General features: G+C 36.2%; 2 protein-coding genes across 4 annotated transcripts in view; both read right to left on the bottom strand.

Annotated features, from left to right (window-relative positions):
* Window positions 1-23,659, bottom strand: part of LOC127429162 (uncharacterized) — a 166,742-nt gene that overhangs the window by 16,149 nt on the left and 126,934 nt on the right. The window lies entirely within an intron of this gene.
* Window positions 1-23,659, bottom strand: part of LOC127429133 (prolyl 4-hydroxylase subunit alpha-2-like) — a 46,024-nt gene that overhangs the window by 4,619 nt on the left and 17,746 nt on the right. For 2 of the 3 annotated variants that reach the window (XM_051677977.1, XM_051677975.1), the window contains 8 exons: window positions 20,796-20,933; window positions 19,354-19,593; window positions 17,857-18,056; window positions 14,848-15,024; window positions 13,815-13,885; window positions 7,502-7,601; window positions 4,486-4,539; window positions 1,497-1,562 (listed from right to left, as the gene is read on the bottom strand). In XM_051677977.1, coding sequence (XP_051533937.1) covers window positions 1,497-1,562; window positions 4,486-4,539; window positions 7,502-7,601; window positions 13,815-13,885; window positions 14,848-15,024; window positions 17,857-18,056; window positions 19,354-19,593; window positions 20,796-20,933 — 1,046 coding nt within the window. Of the gene's footprint in view, window positions 1-1,496; window positions 1,563-1,618; window positions 1,679-4,485; window positions 4,540-7,501; window positions 7,602-13,814; window positions 13,886-14,847; window positions 15,025-17,856; window positions 18,057-19,353; window positions 19,594-20,795; window positions 20,934-23,659 lie in introns of all 3 variants that reach the window. The other variant, XM_051677976.1, reaches the window with a different exon arrangement.

The following is a 23,659-nucleotide window of genomic DNA, read 5'->3' as shown; positions in this document are numbered from 1 at the left end:
GTACTGGAGGCCCCCCAACACTACACATTTTGGAGCCCTGGATGAAAATTATATATATATATATATATATATATATATATATATATATATATATATATATATATATATATAATGTATCTGCTAAATGACAAAGACCTCATATGTGATGAGAATATGACAATACGAATATAAAGAACTTGTGGAGCTCTTGCCATGTATTTTATTATCAAAGTCAACATGAAATCAAAATTGACCCCATATATGTTCTTAATAAACAATCCTGATTCTTGGTCTTATTGTGCATGATTCATAAAAAATAAAAAATAAAAAACATTTTGGTTTCGTAATCTTTCATAAAAATGTATTTAACACTTTAAAATAATGCTCCATTTTTAGGGGTTTATAAAGGGTTCATTAATTACTAATAATTCATTTACAAATCCATTATAAATCATTTATATACAGTTATAACAAGCATTAATGGCTGATATTAGTGCAATACCTGGCAAATAGTAAGCCATTTTACCTTATGTTTTAGATGCTTAATAACACTTATTTAACATGTATCTACAACATAAATATGTACCTTAAATGTAAAGTGGACAGCTGTTAAGCATTTATTAATGAGTTACCAACATTACAAACCTGTAATATAAAGATCAGTATGGTTTAATGGTCATCAGGCTTTATTATATGATGAATATAATAGTCCAAGTGTCCATGCTGTGAATGAGCACGGACACTTGGAAAGCATGCAGAGGACTTTAGGTAACTAGGACCAGGTAAGTTGGGACAGCACATGGAGTAGCACCATTCTTTTGACATCCACATGACAAGGAACACAAGTGAGTCAAGACATTACATTAATGAATATAAACACAAAGTAGACTGCAGCAAAATGACATACTCCCTCATTTTTTAATCTCACTATAAAAGTCTTTTGCTGCATTGACATAAATCATGAAATATGGCACCTGACACTTTTGATCTGAAGTGTGTTTCTTAAGTATTTACTGTATAACATGCAAGTTAAAAATGCTCACTATTTGGCAAATATTGCATGAAACGTCACCTTTTTATTCATGTTATAACTGCACATTAATGATTTATAATGCATTCGTAAATAAGTTATTAGTCAATAATAAACCCCTTTATAAACCCTTAACAAAGGAAAGATTAATGTACAGTGTAATAGCTTTCCTTTTCAGCTGACGTCACAAATCCCTGTTATTTTTCAAGCCACATTGAGACCACTTTTTTACAGCTGAATCAATACATTCCTTATTAAGGTTTCAGGCATGATCAATTGCGTTAATTTTTCAAATGCGTTATTTTTTATTTTATGCGTTATTTATAATCGCACTGAAATAACGTGTTTAATCAACAGCCCTACAATTTATACCATTGTATAACCATACATGTTGATGACAAAAGAAGACCTGATGCCTGACGTGGAACAAATCACATGAAACACACAAGAGTTCTGGAACCAGGCTCCGCAAGATACACATACTTACATAATTTAAAAAAGTAGCCACACGATTTCCAGTGCCTAATGATTTGAAAGCATCAGGTTCATCTTTCTATGAAGATAAAATTTGAGAGTAAAGACAAGCAGGGAACACACACATGTACTTACGTAGTTCAGATAGGTGGCAAGTCTATTTCCATCAACTTTGAGGTTGGTGTCAAAAGGACGCTGCAACAGATGTTTGCAACTTTTAAACCAGACTGAACTGCAGGAATGAGGATCTCCACCTCAGAAGGCACGCTAGTTTATACTTGACAACACAGACACTTTGCTGGTCAAATCAATTGAAAAAATTACAAATAATCCTCAGAGAACACTTTAACTATAATGGTTCAATTGAGAGTTAAAAATAACTAAAATTGGTCAATTGAAAAAAAAAAATTAAAGGGATAGTTCACCCAAAAATGAAAATTCTGTCATTACAGTATTTACTTTTATTCTGCGTAACATCTTTTTATGAACCCCTTAGGAGGACAAGAAGGGAATTTTTTCTGAAATAGTTTTTACGTGCCTTCGCAATAGGTTTTGTGTTCCTTTGCAACAAAGTAACCATGGTTTTACTACAGTAACCACATTTTATCCATGATATTCATAGTGAAACCATAGTAATAACACAGGAAAATGAAAACTATGTTAATTAAAATCATAATTTTGTGGTTACAATGGTTTTACTACAATACCACAGTTCAACTATAGTTATTATAGTATGGAAATTAACCATGGTATTACTACAGTAACCATAATTTCTGCTAAAAAACTATGGTTATTACAGTCTACAATATTTCTATAGTATAACCATTGTATCCACCAAAAAATCATGGTTACTAACAACAATATAACTAGTAAAACCATGGTTAATTTATTGCAAGGGCATGCAAAATGTTGGGAGGAATGCAAAACTATAGATGGGAACTTCAATACTGTTTAAAAAGCATCCCAGGGTGATACCTCAAGAAGTTGGTTGAGAAAATGTCAAGAGTGCATGTCTGCAAATTCTAGGCAAAGGGTGACTACTGTGAAGATGCTAAAATATAACACAGTTTTGATTTATTTTGGATTTTGTTTAGTCACAACATAATTCCCATAGTTCCATTTATGTTATTCCATAGTTTTAATGACTTTACTATTATTCTAAAATGTGAAAAATAATTATAATAAAGAATGATTAAGAGTTTCAAAACTTTTGACCGTTTAGAAAAATATTCTCTCCCTGTCCTTTAGGTGGCTCTGTACCTGTTGCGTTCCACAAAGAAAGACAGCCATTCTGTTTTGGAACAACAAGGGGATGAGTACATTTTAACAGACAGAATTTTCATTTTCAGGTGAAACTCTCTCTTTAAATGATCAGGAAAACTGATCTGGAAATAGTACCAGTAATAAAATATTAGTACAAGCTATAAAACAAATTTAAAACTTAAGTGATTTTAAAATGGACTGATTTGTTTTTCTTTTTTTAATATCATGTGACACACAATACCCTTTAAATAAAAGTTATAGTCAAATTAAAAAAACATGGATGATCATGAAAAAAGTGTTTTTCACTTTGCATTTGGGTACTGTGTGTCAACTGACAGTAAAAAAAACCCTCCACTTATGTTATAGTGATAATAACAGGTCATCTGATACAAATTGATACATCACAGACATTTAAGATGCTCTATATGACATTGCATTGCATTATATTTAAAGGGGGTCATGTCATGAAGATTAAATTTTCCTTGAAATTGTGACATATAAGAGGTCATTCTACTATAAAAACATACTGTTAATTTCAGAACTCAAAACTTAATCCCTAATGCAACAAAAGCATTTATTGAAACCCAGCTGCAAAAACGCCTCGTTCTCTACTTCTGAGTCAGTGAAAAAACGCCTACTTTAAGTCATCGCTTCCATGGCCTCGCCCATTGATGCTTCAGTACGTAAACTGAGGGAGAGCAGGACAGACAGGCCTAGTGTGGCCAAACTATTCCTGAACACCAATGGGGACACATCTGGACTATTTTGAATTATTTTTGTATATAAACATGCACTAGACAGATGACTCATGTATCAGGCACTGCTTTTAAAAGACGCGGTGTCAAGTTACAACTCTGAAGAGGAGATGAAATTCTTTGTCATTCAGCTGCTGCTTCTTGCTGTTTTGAGCACAAAAGCATCATGGATGCGTTCTTTCACTCATCTGTGATATTTTTAATTTTTGGTGTATGTAAAAGCACTAGATGGATATCTGACTGTTTTGATGCGTTTCCAGCGATGTGATACTGTATGTGGATGCATCTATTCACCAAGCTTTGGACTATGTATGTGCATTTTTTTCAGCTCATATCAGCATGGATTCTTTGTTAACCAGTCATAATACGATTCAAGCTTTGCAAAGGAAGTGTTATTGAAGGATGGGGTAATTACAAACACTTGGACCCGAACGAAGTAAACCATTTCATTCATAAATATTTCAAATGTCATGACTGTTTGAAAGTTTATGGTGCTGAGTGATAACAGTTGTGCTTGAGATGAACAGTGTAATAAATTCAGATGCAATGTGTAGGATGTGTGTTATGTGTAAACCCTGACATTTTGTTTTATAATGTTGTGGAGCTTGTTGATTCTCTTCTGATTGAGTTTCAAATATGGCTGAATTTGAGGGGCTGCACGATGTTAGCCAATCAAAACAGTGGGCATTTAAATGGAACTTTTAAGGCCAAAACCAAGTGTTTCATTCATAGGGCCAGAGACAAGGTGGAAAATGATCATACATTACTAAATTATGACTGTTTTGGTGCAGCAAAAACAAAAAACTTAACATTATCAGTAGACCTTAGGGAAGATAATAATAATATATATATATATATAAAAAGAGCATTTCATAAGCCCTTTAAAGGAAATCCTAGAAATGTCCTCATGCATCTGGTCTGAAGCTGTAAGATCTCATGGTAAATAACTGAATGAATCATGGAGCTTATGCATAATGTTCTTACCCTAGAGAAATCATAATGTGGTTCATATTGACCTCCAACGCCATAGTTAGCCACCTGAGACACAAGACAACAATTTAGATACAACAGAAATTATACACAATACGCTGGTGGTGTTTTATACACCCTAAACTTATTTTATTTAGCTTTCAAATAATAAGGGACATTTGAAGACACTGAATAAGAATTGAAATCATTTATAGCTGCATGCTGTGTATCATTCATTGTATTTTTTTATTATTATTAGGACAGTCAATTGGTTTAATTGTTTTTAAATCACAAATTAATTGCATGGTGTGCCAATTAATTAATCAATTGCTGAGAAAGGCCCTGAAATAAAATTTATTTAACCCTTGTGCATCAATAAAAAAAAAAGTTACTCAGAGGACCTTAGAGGACAAAAATGTCAGCGTCAAAAAACTGCCATAAAAATTTTATATATTAATATTATTTTCCCCCTTCACTGACTTCGATTTTTTTAACCAACATCAGTCCTGATCATAACTACCAAATATTCATTTATTTTCAGGATTTTAACCCTTTAAATGCCAGTTTGTTTACATAATGCCACAGCTGTTTTTACACACACACACACACACACACACACACACACACACACACACACTTCACAATATACACATACAAAACACACTCTGATATCCATACCAACACACCCACACAATTTTAGCTGCATCATTTATTCAATTGGCCTGCAGTGCTCTATAATACAGCAAACAGAAAATAGGTAAAAAGCATGCATTTGCTCCATAGGCAAAACATGAGAAAAATGGCACCATTATTATACACCATTATTAAAATGTTTAATTTTGAAGCCATGTCTCCGGAATGAAAGCATAATATCATAGAATTCATGATTTTATGCTTTAATGGCACTGGGATCAAATATTGCAGTTTAATGGGTTTCAATGGGGACATTTTTGTCCTGAAGGTCCAGAGTGTAACTATTTTGTGTACACAGTGTATTATAGATGTATTATAGGAACTGAGGTTGAAATATCAAAATTCCCCCAAAAATACACACCTTTGGCAAAATGTATGCCACTGGTATCAACACAGCCAAAATGATCAAAAACAAAAATGAAAAAGACAAAAATGTCCTATTAAAAAGTTAATATATTCACTCAGATAATTCAAGTGTATTATTATTATTATTATTGTGCCAGATGAGTAAATTGATTGATTACTAGGCAATACAAAAAGTGGCTTTAGAAGGCAATATATTGTTTGTTTTATTTCCATATAATTGAACATAAGCCTATTATTGGCCTGCTCTTGACAACAATCCATTTTTAATCGAGTTTGTGACACAGGTCATGTTCCATCTGCGCCATTTAAAATGTTTGTCTATGTAGTATGTAAACATCGCAGAGTGCCTCGCTTTGATGGCATTTAGCGTCTTGCCCCATAAATGTTCTGACTGGCTCCTGTTGACCGCAGAATGCAAATACAGCAAGGGTTATTGCAAATTTATGCATGGGTTAGGGGGCATGTGTCACAGTCTGGCCTGATTGTGCCTCCTCTGTCAGTTTGTCTAGTCTAAGTGTTTTCCTGTGTGTCTCTCTCTCTCTCTCTCTCTCGTTTTGCAGGTGCCAAATGGAGAACGCCAGCTCTGTTGCCTGGACAACAGCTCATTCTCCAATTGACTAATCATCGGCGGCACCTGTTACCCGTTAACCTCTCCCTAATTAAGCTCCCCTTGTGTTGAGTTCTGTGCTGAATTGTTCATGTTTGACTACTAGCCTTTGGCTTCGGTTGGTTCTTGTTTATTCTTAATAGTTCTGTCCCAGTTTGTTTTCTTCTCCCCTGAGAGAAGTTTTGGTTTGTATTTAGTTTGGTTTATTTAATAAAAGCTAAACTCATCATTGCCTCCCTGCGTTTGGGTCCTTCCCGGCTCTCATCATGTGACATCATGATTGTGTAAAAAAAATGTATGCATTATTTTATCCAATTAATCCTACTAAATTAACACGTTAAATTGACAGCCCTAATTATGCTTATCATACAAAAAAAAATTCTTTACTTGAAGTACCCACTGATATTTTGCATAATTTTAAACTTGTGAAATATAATTCATTTTTAGACCAATCTTTGCACTTAATTTTTCATGTTCATTATACATCTATTGTTCGTTTTAAAGTACTTATACATTTTATCTAATTTAATTCACTATTGGCATTTCTATCCCAAAAAAAAAAAAAAAAAGGTCTGTTTTTATCCGTCATTTCTGTTTTCATGTCCCTGATGATTTTATTAATGTATGTAATTCCATTTGTGAATGTATATTTGATATCTTGACAAAGCCAATATAACCTGAGGTGAAGGACATGTCCCCCTTACTTCTAGAAATATTTTTTGGAAAATGTACATTTACATTCTAGGAAATGAAAATATACATTATATCTTAAGATCGGCAGCAGGCCATCTAAAAAACACAGAAGGGGCTAACAGTACAGCCCAAGGATCACCTATTGCTTTTCAGGACTACAGGGCAAACAATGTCAGGCTAATGACTCTAAGATTACTTTTAAAACATTGCTGATAATGAAAGTAATTATGTTATGTCATAACTTTGTCAGGAGAGTAGCACGTAATTTACTTTTGCATTAAAAGTGCCATTTTCTTATCGTCAGTTGCAAGAGAGCGCACACTCTCTCGCTCTTGCACACACATATGCAGCACGTGCAGGGAAAGAGAGAGAGATAAGCCGCACTGACACAAGGATGGTTTCAAGAAAAATGTATGCACTTGGTTTAAGTTTTTTTTATTTGTCAAATGATGGACATTTGGAATTATCGGTCAAAGTTTTTAACATTCATTAAATGAAGGAAATTCACTCACACTTTTTACTGCCTCATTAACCCCTGTTTGGGAAACCCTGACATAAATGATCAAATACTGGTGTATATGCTGGATCTGGTGTCAGCCAATGCCTATGGATACTTTTATAAACATGATGGGATAAATGGGATGTTTCATTTCATGGGGTATTTTAGGTCACCTGAAGCAGTTCTGCAGTGTCCACAGTTAATCCAGTGATGTCCTCTATCCTCTGATTGACCCGCACTATCACTGGATCATCCTCTCCTTCCAACCACGCACTGCACACACAAGACATGTTTATGCTCTTATAAAAACAGGCAAAATACTGTTCAACAACTGTATCGCAGTTTAAGATAAGAACACTTATTTAAGTATTATCTAGGGGTGTGTGGTATGACAAATAATTTCATATCAACCTTGTGCTTTCCAAACTTAATAAAAGAGAGATTAAATGAGACTGATGGCAAGTACTGAAGCAAGAGCATTGCATCTACATATAGACTAGACAGAGCCTCTTCACAAAATTCTTCACAATTTTTTCCAGTCTCGTTGCATAAAAACTAGTGCCCGACCGCTATATCGGTCGGCCGATATGCGCCGATATGAAAACTTTTTTCAGAACATATTTTGTCCAGCAGAGTGCACTCCGACTCCATTGTATACTGAGCTGACTCTGAGCTGATGGTGGCTCTGCAGACAGGGCGGAGTTAAGCGGTGCGGAGTTCAGCTGTGTCTTCACGGTAAGCTGCTAACTAGTTTGTGAAATACATACTGGAAAGTTAATAAACAATGACCCCATCATTTTCCCTTTTCAATACAACTAATATAACGTTAACCCTGTCCCTGACAACCATGTCACTTATGTTGATCACACCTATTTGCTATGCTAGCCAGCTACAATTTGTCAGTGCAGTCAGTAATGTAACAGATTGAAAGGTAAACATCAGAGCATCTTTTTGCAGCTCAGCAGACAACGGTGCGGTGGTGGATTGTGTCTGTTGAGTGTTGATTTCACGCTACGTTGTTACCTAGTTGGTGAGACGCAATGCTGGTCCATCTTTTACTCTCCGTGACACCGAGCTTATAGCTAACTAGCTAACCACGTAGCTACTTTCATTGCTTGTCAGTTGAGTGGAAGCTAATGTATTCACCAAACTGTTTTGTTCAGGATTCACAGTTTGGAACCCCTTTCAACCGAACAATTCCTGTCACTGCATTTATAAAATTTAATATTTAAAAGTCTGGTTTTCCACCGTTGAAGGTTTCCCCTGAACTTGTATAGCAGAATACGGTGTAACACAGCTGCTGCTGTTTTCTCTTGACTCGGCAGGTGTAAATGCATTTGACTGATACTAAACAGTACTACTGATGTTTATTTAGCTATTTATTGTATTTTTATTTATTCTTTATTTTAATGGTCAGCAACTGACTGATACTAAACACACAGTACTGATGTTTATTTAGCTATTTATTTTATTTGAATTTATTCTTTATTTGAATGGTCAGCATCTGACTGATACTAAACATGCAGTACTGATGTTTATTTAGCTATTTATTGTATTTTTATTCTTTATTTTAATGGCCAGCAACTGACTGATACTAAACAGTACTGATGTTTATTTAGTTATTTATATATTTTTATTATTCTTTATTGTAATGGTCATCATATGACTGATACTAAACAGTACTGATGTTTATTTAGCTATTTATGTATTTTTATTTATTCTTTATTTTAATGGTCAGCATATGACTGATACTAAACAATACTGATGTTTATTTAGCTATTTATGTATTTTTATTTATTGTATTTTAATGGTCAGCAACTGACATACTAAACAGTACTGATGTTTATTTAGCTATTTATGTATTTTTATTTATTGTATTTTAATGGTCAGCAACTGACATACTAAACAGTACTGATGTTTATTTAGCTATTTATTGTATTTCTATTTATTCTTTATTTTAATGGTCAGCAACTGACTGATACTAAACAGTACTGATGTTTATTTAGTTATTTATTTTATTTTTATTTACTCTTTATTTAAATGGTCAGCAATTGACATACTAACATTACTGATGTTTATTAAGCTATTTATTGTATTTTTGTTTATTCTTTATCTTCTCAGTGTTCTTGTCTAGATTTTGACAATGTATAATAATAATGTCAAATATTCTTTGATAAAAATATTTAAGAAATCAGCCTTCCGAGTACCTCTGCATAGTCATATCGGTGCAAAATCTGTGAAAAATCCACATAGAAAAGGTCTGTTTTCATTCCAGCTCAAAAATTAACTATATCAGCCACCATATCAGTAATCGGTGAATTTTCCCCCTCTAAAATCGGTATCGGTCTCAAAAATCCCATATTGGTCGGGCTCTAATAAAAACACACATCGGTTGCTTTCGGTAGCGTGAACGACTACTTGACAGTTAATTCTAGTTGGAACTAAAAAATAATTTTCATCAGAACCAAACATTTTTTGTCATTTACAGAATTTCTAAAATGTCAACGGATAATTCAAAATGCCTTTTGTCGTTTCGACAGCTAGAAATATGATGTAGCCACAACATTAAAACCACCTGCCTAATATTGTGTAGGTCCCTCTTGTGCCGCCAAAACAACGCCAACCCACATCTCAGAATAGCATTCTGAGATTATATTCTTCTCACCAGAATTGTACAGAGCGGTTATCTGAGTTACCATAGACTTTGTCAGTTCAAACCAGTCTGGCCATTCTCTATTGACCTCTCTCATCAACAAGGCATTTCCATCTGCAGAACTGCCACTCACTGGATGTTTTTTGTTTTTGGCACCATTCTGAGTAAATTCTAGAGACTGTTGTGTGTGAAAATCCCAGGAGATCAGCAGTTACAGAAATACTCAAACCAGCCCATCTGGCACCAACAATCATGCCACTGTCGAAATCACTGAGATCAAATTTTTTCCCATTCTGATGGTTGATGTGAACATTAACTGAAGCTCCTGACCCATATCTGCCTGATTTTATGCACTGCACTGCTGCCACATGGTTGGCTTAGATAATCACATATATGATTGTTGGTGCCAGGTGGGCTGGTTTGAGTATTAGCAATCTCTAGAATTTACAAAAACAAAAAACATCCAGTGAGTGGCAGTTCTGCAGATGGAAATGCCTTGTTGAGGTCAACAGAGAGTGGCCAGACTGGTTCGAACTGACTACGGTAACTCAGATAACCACTCTGTACAATTGTGGTGAGAAGAATATCATCTCAGAATGCTATTATGTTTTGGTGGCATGAGGGGGACCTACACAATATTAGGTTTTAATGTTGTGGCTGATCGGTGTATATTGTATATTTCTCTACTTTTGAAACATAAAAAAGGATGTTAGGGATCATAAGTGAAGAAAAGGTGAGAGCATTTTTTTAATTTTCCCCCATGAAAAAAATAATGTGAAGATTTGGGGAGAGAAACGAGAGATGCCACGTGTTGTCCAGTGGTACAATTCATGGAATCATATTCATTAAATCAGGAGACAAGAGCACAAGAATAAAACCACAGTGCTTGGTATGAGCTCTTGGCACAGAGATTCTTGCATGTCACATTAAAAATACCAAGCGTTACAATATTTTACTGAACAAACTTCTAACTATTATTTTCTTTAAATCTAATGTTTTCTTGACTTGGGCGTAATTTCTTGACTGCAATGAGTTTCTCTGAACTCACGCTCGTCACTCATCCATGATTTTAGTTCTTTAAATCTTCTCTAGTGCTGTCAGTCGATTAAATCTCCAATCGCGATTAACTGCATAATTCTTCATTATTAATCACGATTAATCGCAGGTTTTGACATTTTACTCCATATATACTTCTGTCAAACTGCATTAATTTCCATCTTAGGAAAGAAAACGAAACAATATGTAATGATTTATTAACATTTTTCAAATAAAGCCTTCCACAGTATAAAGATAGAAATGCACTAAAATAGCACCAATTCAAATAACATCAAAGTCTAAGTGGGAGTTTGACAAACTAAAAGAACTAGTCCTCAAAGTTTGCGTATGCATTGCATTGCGTATTTAATCTCTTAAACCAGGGCTGGGCAACTATTTTGGTACAGGGGCCACATTGGGCTTTAAGTAGTGCATAGGGAGCCACACTGTACTCCTTTTGAGATGTTCTGCATTGATTTGTTTCTTGTATCTTTTAAGGCCAGAAATAGTTGTGTACTCTAATATGTGACTAATGGGACTATTCTGCAATTGCCTAAAGTATTGTAGTGCTCTACAAAGGTAGATATTTTCTATCAGGCATTAAAAACAACTGAACAAAAAGGCGCACTCCCATGAATGGTTGCCAGATTGCACTAAATAATTAAAACAACTCTACTTGTCTTTCCAGCCCAACGACACCACAGTGACTGCTTGAATCTCTGCCTGCCTGGCAGACATCTCAGCCTGGATGAAGGAACACCACCTGCAACTTAACCCAGCCAAGACTGAACTCCTTGTCTTTCCAGCCAACCCTGCTGTTGAACACAACATCACCGTGCAGCTGGGTGCAACTACAGTAACGCCTTCCAAATCGGTCAGAAATCTAGGGGTAACCATCGATAAACTAAATTTCACAGACCACATCTCAAAGACCGCAAGATCATGTAGATTTACACTCTACAATATCAGGAAGATAAGACCCTTCCTCTCTGAACATGCCACACAACTTCTTGTTCAGTCACATGTCATAACTAGACTGGACTACTGTAATGTTCTCATTGCAGGCCTCCCTGCATGTGCAATTAGACCCCTGCAAATGATCCAGAATGCAGCAGCACGTCTGGTCTTTAATGAAACGAAGAGAGCGCATGTTACACCACTCCTTGTCTCTCTTCACTGGCTGCCAGTTGATGCACGTATCAAGTTCAAGGCTCTGATGCTGGCATACAGAACAGTCACTGGGTCTGCTCCAGCATACCTAAATCATTTCTGCAGAGCTACGCACCAACTAGATGCCTGCGGTCGGCAAAGAACGTCGCCTTGCTGTACCAACACAAAGAGGCACCAAAACACTTTCCCGGACTTTCGGCTTTATCATACCACGTTGGTGGAACGACCTTCCCAACTCCATCCGTGAAGGTGACTCAATTTCCGTCTTCAAAAAATGGCTAAAAAACACATCTTTCTCAACAAAAATTTTTTTTTCCTTGTTGCACTTTAATCTCTTTTGAATACTATTATGATGCTAGTGAATCTTTGTAATATCGCACTTTTCGTACCACTGTCTCCTTAAGATGATTCACTTATGTTTTCCTCTCTTGTAAGTCGCTTTGGATAAAAGCATCTGCCAAATGAATAAATGTAAATGTAAACAATAGGCAGAATATTTCCAATTTGCGCAAGTATAAATCTCTAATTGGGGGATTTGCATCTCAAATCTAGCAACCCGTAGCATGTTAAACATTTGTGGAGGCATGTTAGTTCTCAGTGCAAGTTAACTGACATATCCAATGAAAAAACGCTTTCAGGATAAATGAGCCGTGAAACCATAGGGTGGGCCGTAAATTGCCCATGTCTGTCTTGAACTCTCATCCTCCACAATATTAATCAGCCAGCAGACTGTGGCTATCCACTTTGCTACAGCAACTGTGAAGCCACATTCACAAGACTGAAGTTAGGGCATCAACGCCATCATCAAGCGCCGCTTTGAACTCCACATGAAAAGTGCTGCAGACGTCTTGTTCTGCTTTTAGCGCTGGCACTGCCCACATAATGACACTTTATCTGATCTGAAGTATCTAAATTGCACCCTACAGAGGCGGCAAAGTACTTGATTTCTGTCGCAAGTCCCATCCGGGTTTCTTTTGTTCAACAAATAGCGTTAAGAGGTCCTTTTTCCCCCATCACTTGATCACTGATATGGAACCGCTGTTTGTTTGTGGTGTGTGTGTCAGCGTGATGTCCCCGTCGGACTCATAGAAAAGGTTCTGCCCTACCCCAACCACTGTTCAGAACTCACACGAAGTTAAATACAATTTCAAAATCAAATGTCGAATGTTCATGCATTAATCGCGTTATAGAAACATTTACATGTTAAACATTTTACATTAATTACATGCGTTAACGCGTTAATTTTGACATCTCTAATTTTCTCTGATGGAAAATCTACAACCCATTCCACCAAAATGACAGATAATTATTTGTATTGCAACCTCTAAAGGTGCAACAGTGACTCGGAATCTTTAGAGTCTTACAGCGAATAATAGTGTATTTATAAAAATGAAAAATGTACCATAAGGAATGAAGATTAGAAGAAATAACAGACAACCTCACGCAAGCCACTGATTTGGCCTGCGAGCCGCCAGTTGAATAGGCCCGGTATATACAGTCATACCAGATAGTTCCAACTCTAAAAATTCCCCTCCTCATCTGCTTATCAGGCAGACAGGAACTATAGTAAAAATTTATTTAAAAAAACATATTTGATTTGATGTTTGATTTGAGACTCATGTGCTCACCTTTTGGAAACTCTATAATGGGCGACTGTCAGGACACCTGTTTTTGGATCTCTCACTGTGGCCCTTGCAAGCTACAGAAAAGAACTCACAATTAGTTTTAGAAAGAACCAAAAAACAAAGAAAAAAACAAGAATTGAAACACTTAAGTTTGAATGAATGATCACTATGAAGTTATATTATGAAACTTAAAGAAATACTGTCATCACTTACTCACCCTCATATTGTTGACTTTCTCTCTTCTGTGGAACGCAAAAGGTGAATTTCTGAAGAATATCCAGGCCGCTATTTGGAATATAGTGAAAAAGAATGGGGACTGAGGCTGTCAAGTTCCAACAATTATAAAAAAGCATCATAAAAGTGTTATGAAATTATCCATATGACTAGTGTGCTATATTTCGTGTCTTCTAAATCCATACAATAAATTTACGTCTGTTTGTCACACAAAGCTAAATACTTATTCACTGAAATTCTGCCCCTCCAACACAGCATTAAAATATTCAGCAAGAGTCAAATAAACAACAAAACTGGCTCATAACCAAAAGCCTTTGGTTCTCGCATGTCTCGTGACCAAACGTATTTGACGTCAAAACCAACGCAGTGCGTCTAATGCTGCCAAATCTGATTTGAGAGCAACAACGAAAGGGAAATTTTTCAACGAATAACAACATAGTTTGATCCGTTCCTCACTCTGAGCTACCAAATGTTTTCACAAGACTTCAAATATAGAGCATGAGTCGAATGAACTACTTTCATAACACTTTTATGGTGCTTTTTTGTCATTTTGGAGCTTGACAGGCGCAGTCCCCTTTCACTGTCATTATATGGAAAAGACCGGCAAGTACATTTTTCAAACTCTCTCCTTTTGTGTTCCACATATGAAAGTAAGTCATATGGGTTTGGAATAACGTGAGGGTAAATGATGATTTTGCAGTTCTAAGTGAACCGTTTCTTTAAACTCATCCAAATGGCTTGCAAACATTGAGCTAATCAGACCTCCATACTGTCCATCTGGCCCCCACGAGTGTAGACTGACCTTGGGTTTGGCTAACTCTTTGATCTTCTCGATCTCTTCGTCAGACAAGGCCTCCAGGAAGCGGACGATATGAGGACTGTCCCACTCATCCTCCTCCTTCATCGGCTTGAGCAGCAGACGAGGGTTTCGGTTTCCATCCTGATAGCGGCAGAACAGTCGGCTCTGTCTCCGTGGAGTCTGTTGAAGATATTTTAAAATTATGATATTGTGATAAAACTCATATGGTTTCCGTCTTTGAAAAAAATGTGAGCTTAATTTTTTATCTAATATAATAAGACATTTTTAAGGTGCTGTCCATATAGGTTGTATTCAACCTTGAAAATTCCATATATACTGAATAAAAACCATTTTAAGCTACTTGACTAACTCGTTTTCTTGTTTCAGAAGTAATCATGAATACCAACTGTGTAGGAAGCATATTAGCAAACCTACACTGGAAAACAACATGTCTCTTTCATTAACCGTGCGTACTAGGGTTGCAAAGATATAACATTTTTGGCTGATATCGATTTTGACAAAACACTATAGGTCGATACCGATATTTTGCCACTTACCTTATTTTGTCATCAGATCAATGTTTTGCTTAGGAATTATGCTTTAAAACAAATCATTTACAATAATGATTGAGCACTTCTTAAACATTATAAACTCACATTTTACATATTATTACAAATTCATATTATGCATTTCGACATGCTTTACTTTTTTAGATTATACTTATTTTGGTAGGTATTTCCTTATATTACACAGAGAAAAAAAAAACATACATTTTATACTACACAACAAATTTACCTAATTAATTATAAATAAACCACTGGTTTTTCATATTGCCGTTTTCATGCTTATGACCGATATGCTGATGGTTTTAATTTGGTTAATAATTGGCCGATAAATATCATATCACCATCAATATCATATACTGGTGCATCGCTAGTGTGTACACCTGTATTCAGGCGTAATACCTCTCTGAATATCATGATTCATCAATAAGTTCACACTTACAATTTGTTCTAAATGAAGGATCAAATTTAGAACCACTTTACACCACACGTACGCAAAAAAAAAAAAAAATCACAGATCCCCAGGGTCATAAAAACATGTAAAAAGTTAAACTGAAATTTTTTTATACAGTATATATTAGGGCTGTCAACAGTGCTCAAAAACTACATTCAAAATGTTTACCTTAAATATTAACAAAATTCAAATTAAATTCAAATTTCAAAGACATTATTTAATGTAGGTGAAAAGGTAGCTGCAAGACATCTGATTTTTAAATTCGACATTGCTTTTTACATCCACAAGGCGCAATGAATCAACAACCAATCAGCACCTTGTCATAACTATTGTTTATACAAAAGAACATAGCTGGCTGTTATCAAAAATGCATAAAATTATAAAGACAAAAAAAAGATTTGGGGGGCCTGGGTAGCTCAGCGAGTAAAGACGCTGACTACCACCCCTGGAGTCGCGAGTTTGAATCCAGGGCGTGCTGAATGACTGCAGCCAGGTCTCCTAAGCAACCAAATTGGCCCGGTTGCTAGGGTGGGTAGAATCACACGGGGTAACCTCCTCGTGGTCGCTATAACGTGGTTCTCGCTCTCGGTGGGGCACGTGGTGAGTTTTGCGTGGATGCCGTGGAGATTAGCGTGAAGCCTCCACACCCGCTATGTCTTTGTGGTAACGCGCTCAACAAGCCATGTGATAAGATGCACAGATTGAAGGACTCAGACGCGGAGGCAACTGAGATTCGTCCTCCGCCACCCGGAGGCGAGTCACTATGCCACCACGGGGACTTGGAGTGCTTTGGGAATTGGGCATTCCAAATTGGGGAGAAAATGGGAGAAAATAAATAAATAAAACTAATAATAAATAAAGTCAAAAGATTTAGCCAGTTCATATTCTTAAATTTTAAGTAAAAAGTAAAACGAGAAATGAAACGCTTCAATAGATGATTCAATGCTAACTTGGTGTTGCACAATAGTGTACACCGGTGCCATGGTACTACCGTGGACTCATGCTTCATAACACCGGCGATACCACAGTGTTTTTTATAAAATACAGTTGTATGAACGTACCTAATGCTTATACAGCGAGACGCTGATAAGAGAGCAAGACACAACGGCCAAAGACCTCCACCCAAGGGGCCGTTCCCTCAGAAAACGTATGCTAGATGGAAGTCTTTGAACATTGCGCTACGACTCGCGTTTGTTTCAGCACTTTGTACAGGAACGCTGGGTTTTATTAGATGCTATGTCAATTTAAAAGGAAATTAAACCTTCTAAATGCGTCTGTAAACACACGCATTCAATTTGCACTATTATCTTAAAATCGATGAATATTCGAATTTAAATTTGACAGCCTTAGAATATACTATATATATTAGAGAAGAAACTGAAGTAGTAAGTGACCCAACAAGAAGTCTTACTTATTTCAGAGTTACAAAAATGAAGTGAGTTAAAGCTCAATCTGGGATAGGTTCAGCATAAAAATGCAGTAGTCTAGCCAAATATAAAAAGGTGTTTATTGTGTTTCAACTGGTTTTGACAATGGCACACTTGACTCAGAGATCTCGTCTCAGTTGATAGCGCTTCTTTAGAAAGCGAAAGCATATGCTTGGGAATGTTTTATGCAAATTATCAACCTCAGGCACACGTTCCCTCATTTAGAATAATCCGGATTGAGCAATATCAGAGCAAAAGGTAAGAACAAATGTATGTGCGTATATACCAATTCAGTGGGAATATTGCGTGCAAACATTTTCTGTGCACATTAATAATTTGTACGCAGTTATTAGTGAATGAGGCCCATTCTAAGTAACCTAACTTGGTCTTGTTCAAACTCATTGCATTATGTCAAATAAGTTTGAAGCACTACATACTGCAAAAGCTCATAAATTTGATTACATTATCTTTGCTTACGAAAACATAAACGTGAAGGAAAATAATTTAGCTGTCAAGTCACATTTCCCAACCTCTCGGTGTGCATTTGAGGTATGAAGAGTGTCCTCACCATTTTGACGCCCTCTCCCCTGCACAGGGCCTCATACACCTCTCTCTCAGGCAGGTAGTCTTTGGGTCGCTCATAAGTGTCCAGCTGAATTGGTCTCTCATCCGCTAGCTCCTGTTGGCTCTGACCCATGTCCCTCAGCTCTTTAGTAAGCAAACGCTCAAAGTAGCGCAGGTTCCCTCCTGCCCTCTGGTGGCTGGGATCTGCAAATGCACAAAATGATTATACACTGCAGCCAAGAAATACATTCAAAAACTGTACCAGACAATATCAATATTTCCAACATAATTTGCCAAGGATCATTTTGTGGATTGTCCTCATAATGGGAGTTCTCCTATATTTCTAATATAATATATACTGCAGCATCTTTGCCTAAACATATTCTGTTTTCATTTCAAGCACTTTTTCTTTTAGGTCACATAAGATTCTATTCCATAAAATTACTTACAGGAATTTTCTAGGTTCAATACACGTGATTTAAGTATCATAAAATTGCATACTAACCTTATCTCTGTAAAGTTATGTCCAATAATTGGATTACATGGTTGTCATGACAATGAAGTTGTATTATTGGATACAACTTTACACAGATACGGTAAGCGATTTTATCACACTAAAATTATGTTAACACTAATAATGTCTATATCTTGTGGATATACTTTTGAAACGGTGATTATTTTAATGTTTATGGACTGGCCCCATTCACTTCCATTGTACTTGCCTCACTGTAACTGCGATTTTTGCTTTTTTTTAATTAACTAGGGGAGAGTCAAAATTATTTTTGTTGGTTATCAACATTATGCCACAAATGCTGTTAAATCAGCTAAACTTGGATTGAACATTCCTTTATTGCATAAGATATCATGAACTACCAATGTAGAATAATGTTTTACAGCATTTATTAATCTTAGTTAATGTTCATTGTTAGTTCATGACACACTAGTGTTAACGAACAACTTTTAATGTTAAAAAATGTATTAGTATATGTAGAAATGAACATTATCCAAGATTAATAAATGCTGTAAAATGATTGCTTGTTGTTAGTGCAGGTTAACTATTGCAATAATATATACAACATTTTGGCATAGTGTTACCAATTTCTAAAAGCTAAATGAAAGCAGTTCAAAAATCTTGATCAAATGCTATAGATGTAACTGAAAAAGATACAAAGTTTAAAGCTAATGTGTGTAATTGTTCAATGTTAAAATTCTCATATCCCAGCTTAATATGCAGAGTCAATTATAAGTCTTTCATATGTTGATTTTACCTAAAAGTGTAACACTGACCTTGGATTGCTTTGTTTATTTGAGTGGCCCAAAACAGCAACATTGGCTCAACCAGTGGTGTTGGTTTGGGGCGGGACACTGTTTGTACAGCCAATGGAAAATGGGGGAGATTTCTGGAATCTGTCGTTATTTTTGCATTCCCGTTTTGTGACGCTAGTAGTGCAGAAATAACACACTTCAGCTTTAAACACAACAGAGAGAGAGAATGGCCTACCAATGGCCACCAGACGTCGTGTGAGCTCGATGGCTCGTGGCAGGTCTCCCATCTGATAGACTGAATAGCTGAGATAATCTAAAATATCAGCCTTCAGTGTCTTTGCCTCTTCTCCAGCGTCCATCTGTCTGAGGGCCTGCTGCATCCACAGCACTGAATGATAATAGTCATTCTCATTGTACGCCAGTTTCCCCATGTCAAAGCAGTCATCTACTGTCAGTAGAGCATTGTAGCGCACCCCTGTGGACAAAATATTGTATAACATTATCATGGATTTTTATTGTAGTTTATTTGTTCACTTTCTAACATTTGGATCAAGTGTGTTCCTATACTACAACACAACTTCACACACGAAATCATCTGTCACGTTGCAATCAGATAATGTTATAAAAGAAATAATGATATAAAATCAGCTTAGATTTCTTGGAATTTTTGCTCAGGTATACAAATAGTTGTTGGTTCTACCTTTGTAGTTAAGTTCAAATATACTTTAGTTATGGTTTAGAGACAACTTGAGGAAAAAGTAAAAGTTTAATCTAATTAGAAAATTATTTTAAGTTATGAAACTCTACATAGTGCAAGCTGATAGGTCCTTTGCCATGTCATCTGTCATCACATTTATATTGCCTCAGTTGTTTGCAGGCAAGCCAGTTTCACTGCAGCACACTATTAGAGTTTTTTCTCTGAAACCCTCCCCCTCCCCAGCACCACCTGTCTAGATATGCAGAGGAGAAGTTTCTGTGAGTGATTTCACTGTTCTATATAATTTGTCTGTAACCACATACAAGGATATATATAAAAAGTATGCATGGAAAATAAATTGTCTGCAGTCTAAATGAGTTTGATCCATACACTGATAGATCATACATCTTATTAGTGTTATGATGCATTGAGCACTGCTGCAGTTCATATTAAAACACTCTCCCCTGCAGAAACGGACTCCTTGTCAAATTAGAATGAAATCATAGTTTTACAAGGAAAATGCCTCAACTGTGTTCATATTTTCAAGAGACATGGCCACACGTGCAGTCCATCAATAAAGAGCGACAGCAGTAGGAATGCACACTAGCAACTTTATAGTACAGAGACTAGCGACATCCAGTGACATTTGACAAAAATATTTGCCCCGGAGTTCAAGATGAGTCATCAATATTTCTTATTATATTTCCCAGCAGAGAAAGCTGTCAATTTTAAACGTGTTTACCAATTATACATTTATTTTGATCGCTTTTAGGTGTACACTAGCATACAGATGACCAAATTACAAACATGGACTAAAAGCTACAAAGCCCCTATTTTGATTTCATGGGGTCTTTAAATGTTACAACATAAAATACATAACCCAATATAAAAATGTAACCCAGCACCACACTGCAAGTGAGAATAAAGAAGGTTGAGAGAAAAAAAAAAAAAAAAAAAAAAAGAGTTGGCGTTTCCCTGACCTGGCAGTTTGCCTTTAGAGAAGCTCTCAGAATCCAGTTTATACGTGTCCTGCAGACGCATCAGAGCTTTAGCTGCTCCTTTCTCATCCTCTTCATCAGGGAAATACTGTCTGTGCACCGACATGTTGGAGATGAAGCCTTCAAAAGAGAAAAGAAAGAATATGGACTTGGTGAGATCAGAGTTTTAGCATCTTGCGGTACCCTTAACTAAACTTTAAATTTAGCGATACTTTTATTCAGTGTTATTAAAGATTAATTTGGCTTTTCTTTTGAGACATGACTTCTCTATGTATCTGGTTGAATCTCATGAAAAACCTGACTGATCCCCTTTTGGATTCGGCAATAGTAGGTGGAAAGTTCTTCAGCTGAAATCGGTCTGTACTAACGAAAATTTAAACCACTGCCCCCAGTGGTCAAATCTGGAAATGTTTTTGAACTTATGGGCATGTTCCAGCTCCAGTTTCAGGTGAAATTTCAACAGGGGGCGCCAAAATAGAGTTGTTTTTAGTTGTAAATTATATAATACAGTCAAAAGGAATGCATATTTTATTAACCATACACCCTAACCCCAACCCTAAACCAAACCATCAGTGGAGTAAAAAAAATTTAATCTTGGAAAATGCAACTGATTTGAACACGATTACTTCCTGAATTTAAAGCAGAATGAGAACCTGTGTTTCGGAGGTTGCTGACGCAATGTGCTATCAGTCGTACCACAGGAAAGGCTAAACACACTTGAACTGAAGAAAAATGTCTGATGGGCGATGCCATTTATCAGTCACTTGGCAGAATGGGGTCGATGTCAGTACATTTGGTAGCAACATGTCGAGATGTCAAGAAATGTCTGGGTTATTTCACCCAAGTCAAAAAAGAAAAAAAGAAATAGGTATATATATATATATATATATATATATATATATATATATATATATATATATATATATATATATATATACACAGTGGTGTGAAAAAGTGTTTGCCCCCTTCCTGATTTCTTATTTTTTTGCATGTTTGTCACACTTAAATGTTTCAGATCATCAAACAAGTTTAAATATTAGTCAAAGATAACACAAGTAAACACAAAATGCAGTTTTTAAATGAAGGTTGTTATTATTAAGGGAAAACAAAATCCAAACCAACATGGCCCTGTGTGAAAAAGTGATTGCCCCCTAAACCTAATAACTGGTTGGGCCACCCTTAGCAGCAACAACTGCAATCAAGCGTTTGCGATAACTTGCAATGAGTCTTTTACAGCGCTGGGGGAATTTTGGCCCACTCATCTTTGCAGAATTGTTGTAATTCAGCCACATTGGAGGGTTTGAGCATGAACTGCCTTTTTAAGGTCATGCCACAGCATCTCAATAGGATTCAGGTCAGGACTTTGACTAGGCCACTCCAAAGTCTTCATTTCGTTTTTCTTCAGCCATTCAGAGGTGGACTTGCTGGTGTGTTTTGGATCATTGTCCTGCTGCAGAACCCAAGTTCGTTTCAGCTTGAGGTCACAAACAGATGGCCGGACATTCTCCTTCAGGATTTTTTGGTAGACAGCAGAATTCATGGTTCCATTTATCACAGCAAGTCTTCCAGGTCCTGAAGCAGCAAAACAGCCCCAGACCATCACACTACCACCACCATATTTTACTGTTGGTATGATGTTCTTTTTCTGAAATGCGGTGTTACTTTTACGCCAGATGTAATGGGACACACACATTCCAAAAAGTTCAACTTTTGTCTTGTCAGTCCACAGAGTATTTTCCCAAAAGTCTTGGGGATCAACAAGATGTTTTCTGGCAAAAATTAGACGAGCCTTAATGTTCTTTTTGCTCAGCAGTGGTTTACGTCTTGGAACTCTGCCATGCAGGCCATATTTGCCCAGTCTCTTTCTTATGGTGGAGTCATGAACACTGACCTTAACTGAGGCAAGTGAGGCCTGCAGTTCTTTGGATGTTGTTGTCACTGCACTCTTGGGGTAATTTTGGTCGGCCGGCCACTCCTGGGAAGGTTCACCACTGTTCCATGTTTTTGCCATTTGTGGATAATGGCTCTCACTGTGGTTCTCTGGAGTCCCAAAGCTTTAGAAATGGCTTTATAACCTTTTCCAGACTGATAGATCTCAATAACTTTCTTTCTCATTTGTTCCTGAATTTCTTTGGATCTCGGCATGATGTCTAGCTTTTGAAGATCTTTTGGTCTACTTCACTTTGTCAGGCAGGTCCTATTTAAGTGATTTCTTGATTGAGAACAGGTGTGGCAGTAAGAAATTGAACTCAGGTGTGATAAACCACAGTTATGTTATGTTTTAACAGGTGGGGCAAACACTTTTTCACACAGGGCCATGTAGGTTTCCCTTAATAATAACAACCTTCATTTAAAAACTGCATTTTGTGTTTACTTGTGTTATCTTTGACTAATATTTAAACTTATTTGATGATCTGAAACATTTAAGTGTGACAAACATGCAAAAAAATAAATCAGGAAGGGGGCAAACACTTTCACACCACTGTATGTATGTATATATTACACTTTCGATACATATATTGTATATAAAAATTTACCTTTTAAGCTCGAATTGGCCTGCACATAAAAAAATTATCAAAATATTAATAACTACATTCTTGACCAACACAAAACAGGTATCGTTTTCAAACAGTCTCTACTAGGTCTATTTTATAATGCATGTAGGCATTATGACCAAAACTGAACAAGTGCTTTGAAATTTGCAGACAAATTTGAAGTGTTCCGTTTTGATAATTTATTAATAATTTTGCACTGTACATGTTATTGTCATTGATAAAGACATCAAACTGATCAAATAGCCATGTGTCATATGTTGTTTGAAAGCTCTCAGTGTAGAATACAACCAG

The sequence above is a fragment of the Myxocyprinus asiaticus genome, chromosome 38 (genome assembly GCF_019703515.2).
Source record: "Myxocyprinus asiaticus isolate MX2 ecotype Aquarium Trade chromosome 38, UBuf_Myxa_2, whole genome shotgun sequence".
Classification (NCBI taxonomy): domain Eukaryota; kingdom Metazoa; phylum Chordata; class Actinopteri; order Cypriniformes; family Catostomidae; genus Myxocyprinus; species Myxocyprinus asiaticus.
This window is presented reverse-complemented; position numbering and strand designations above follow the sequence as displayed.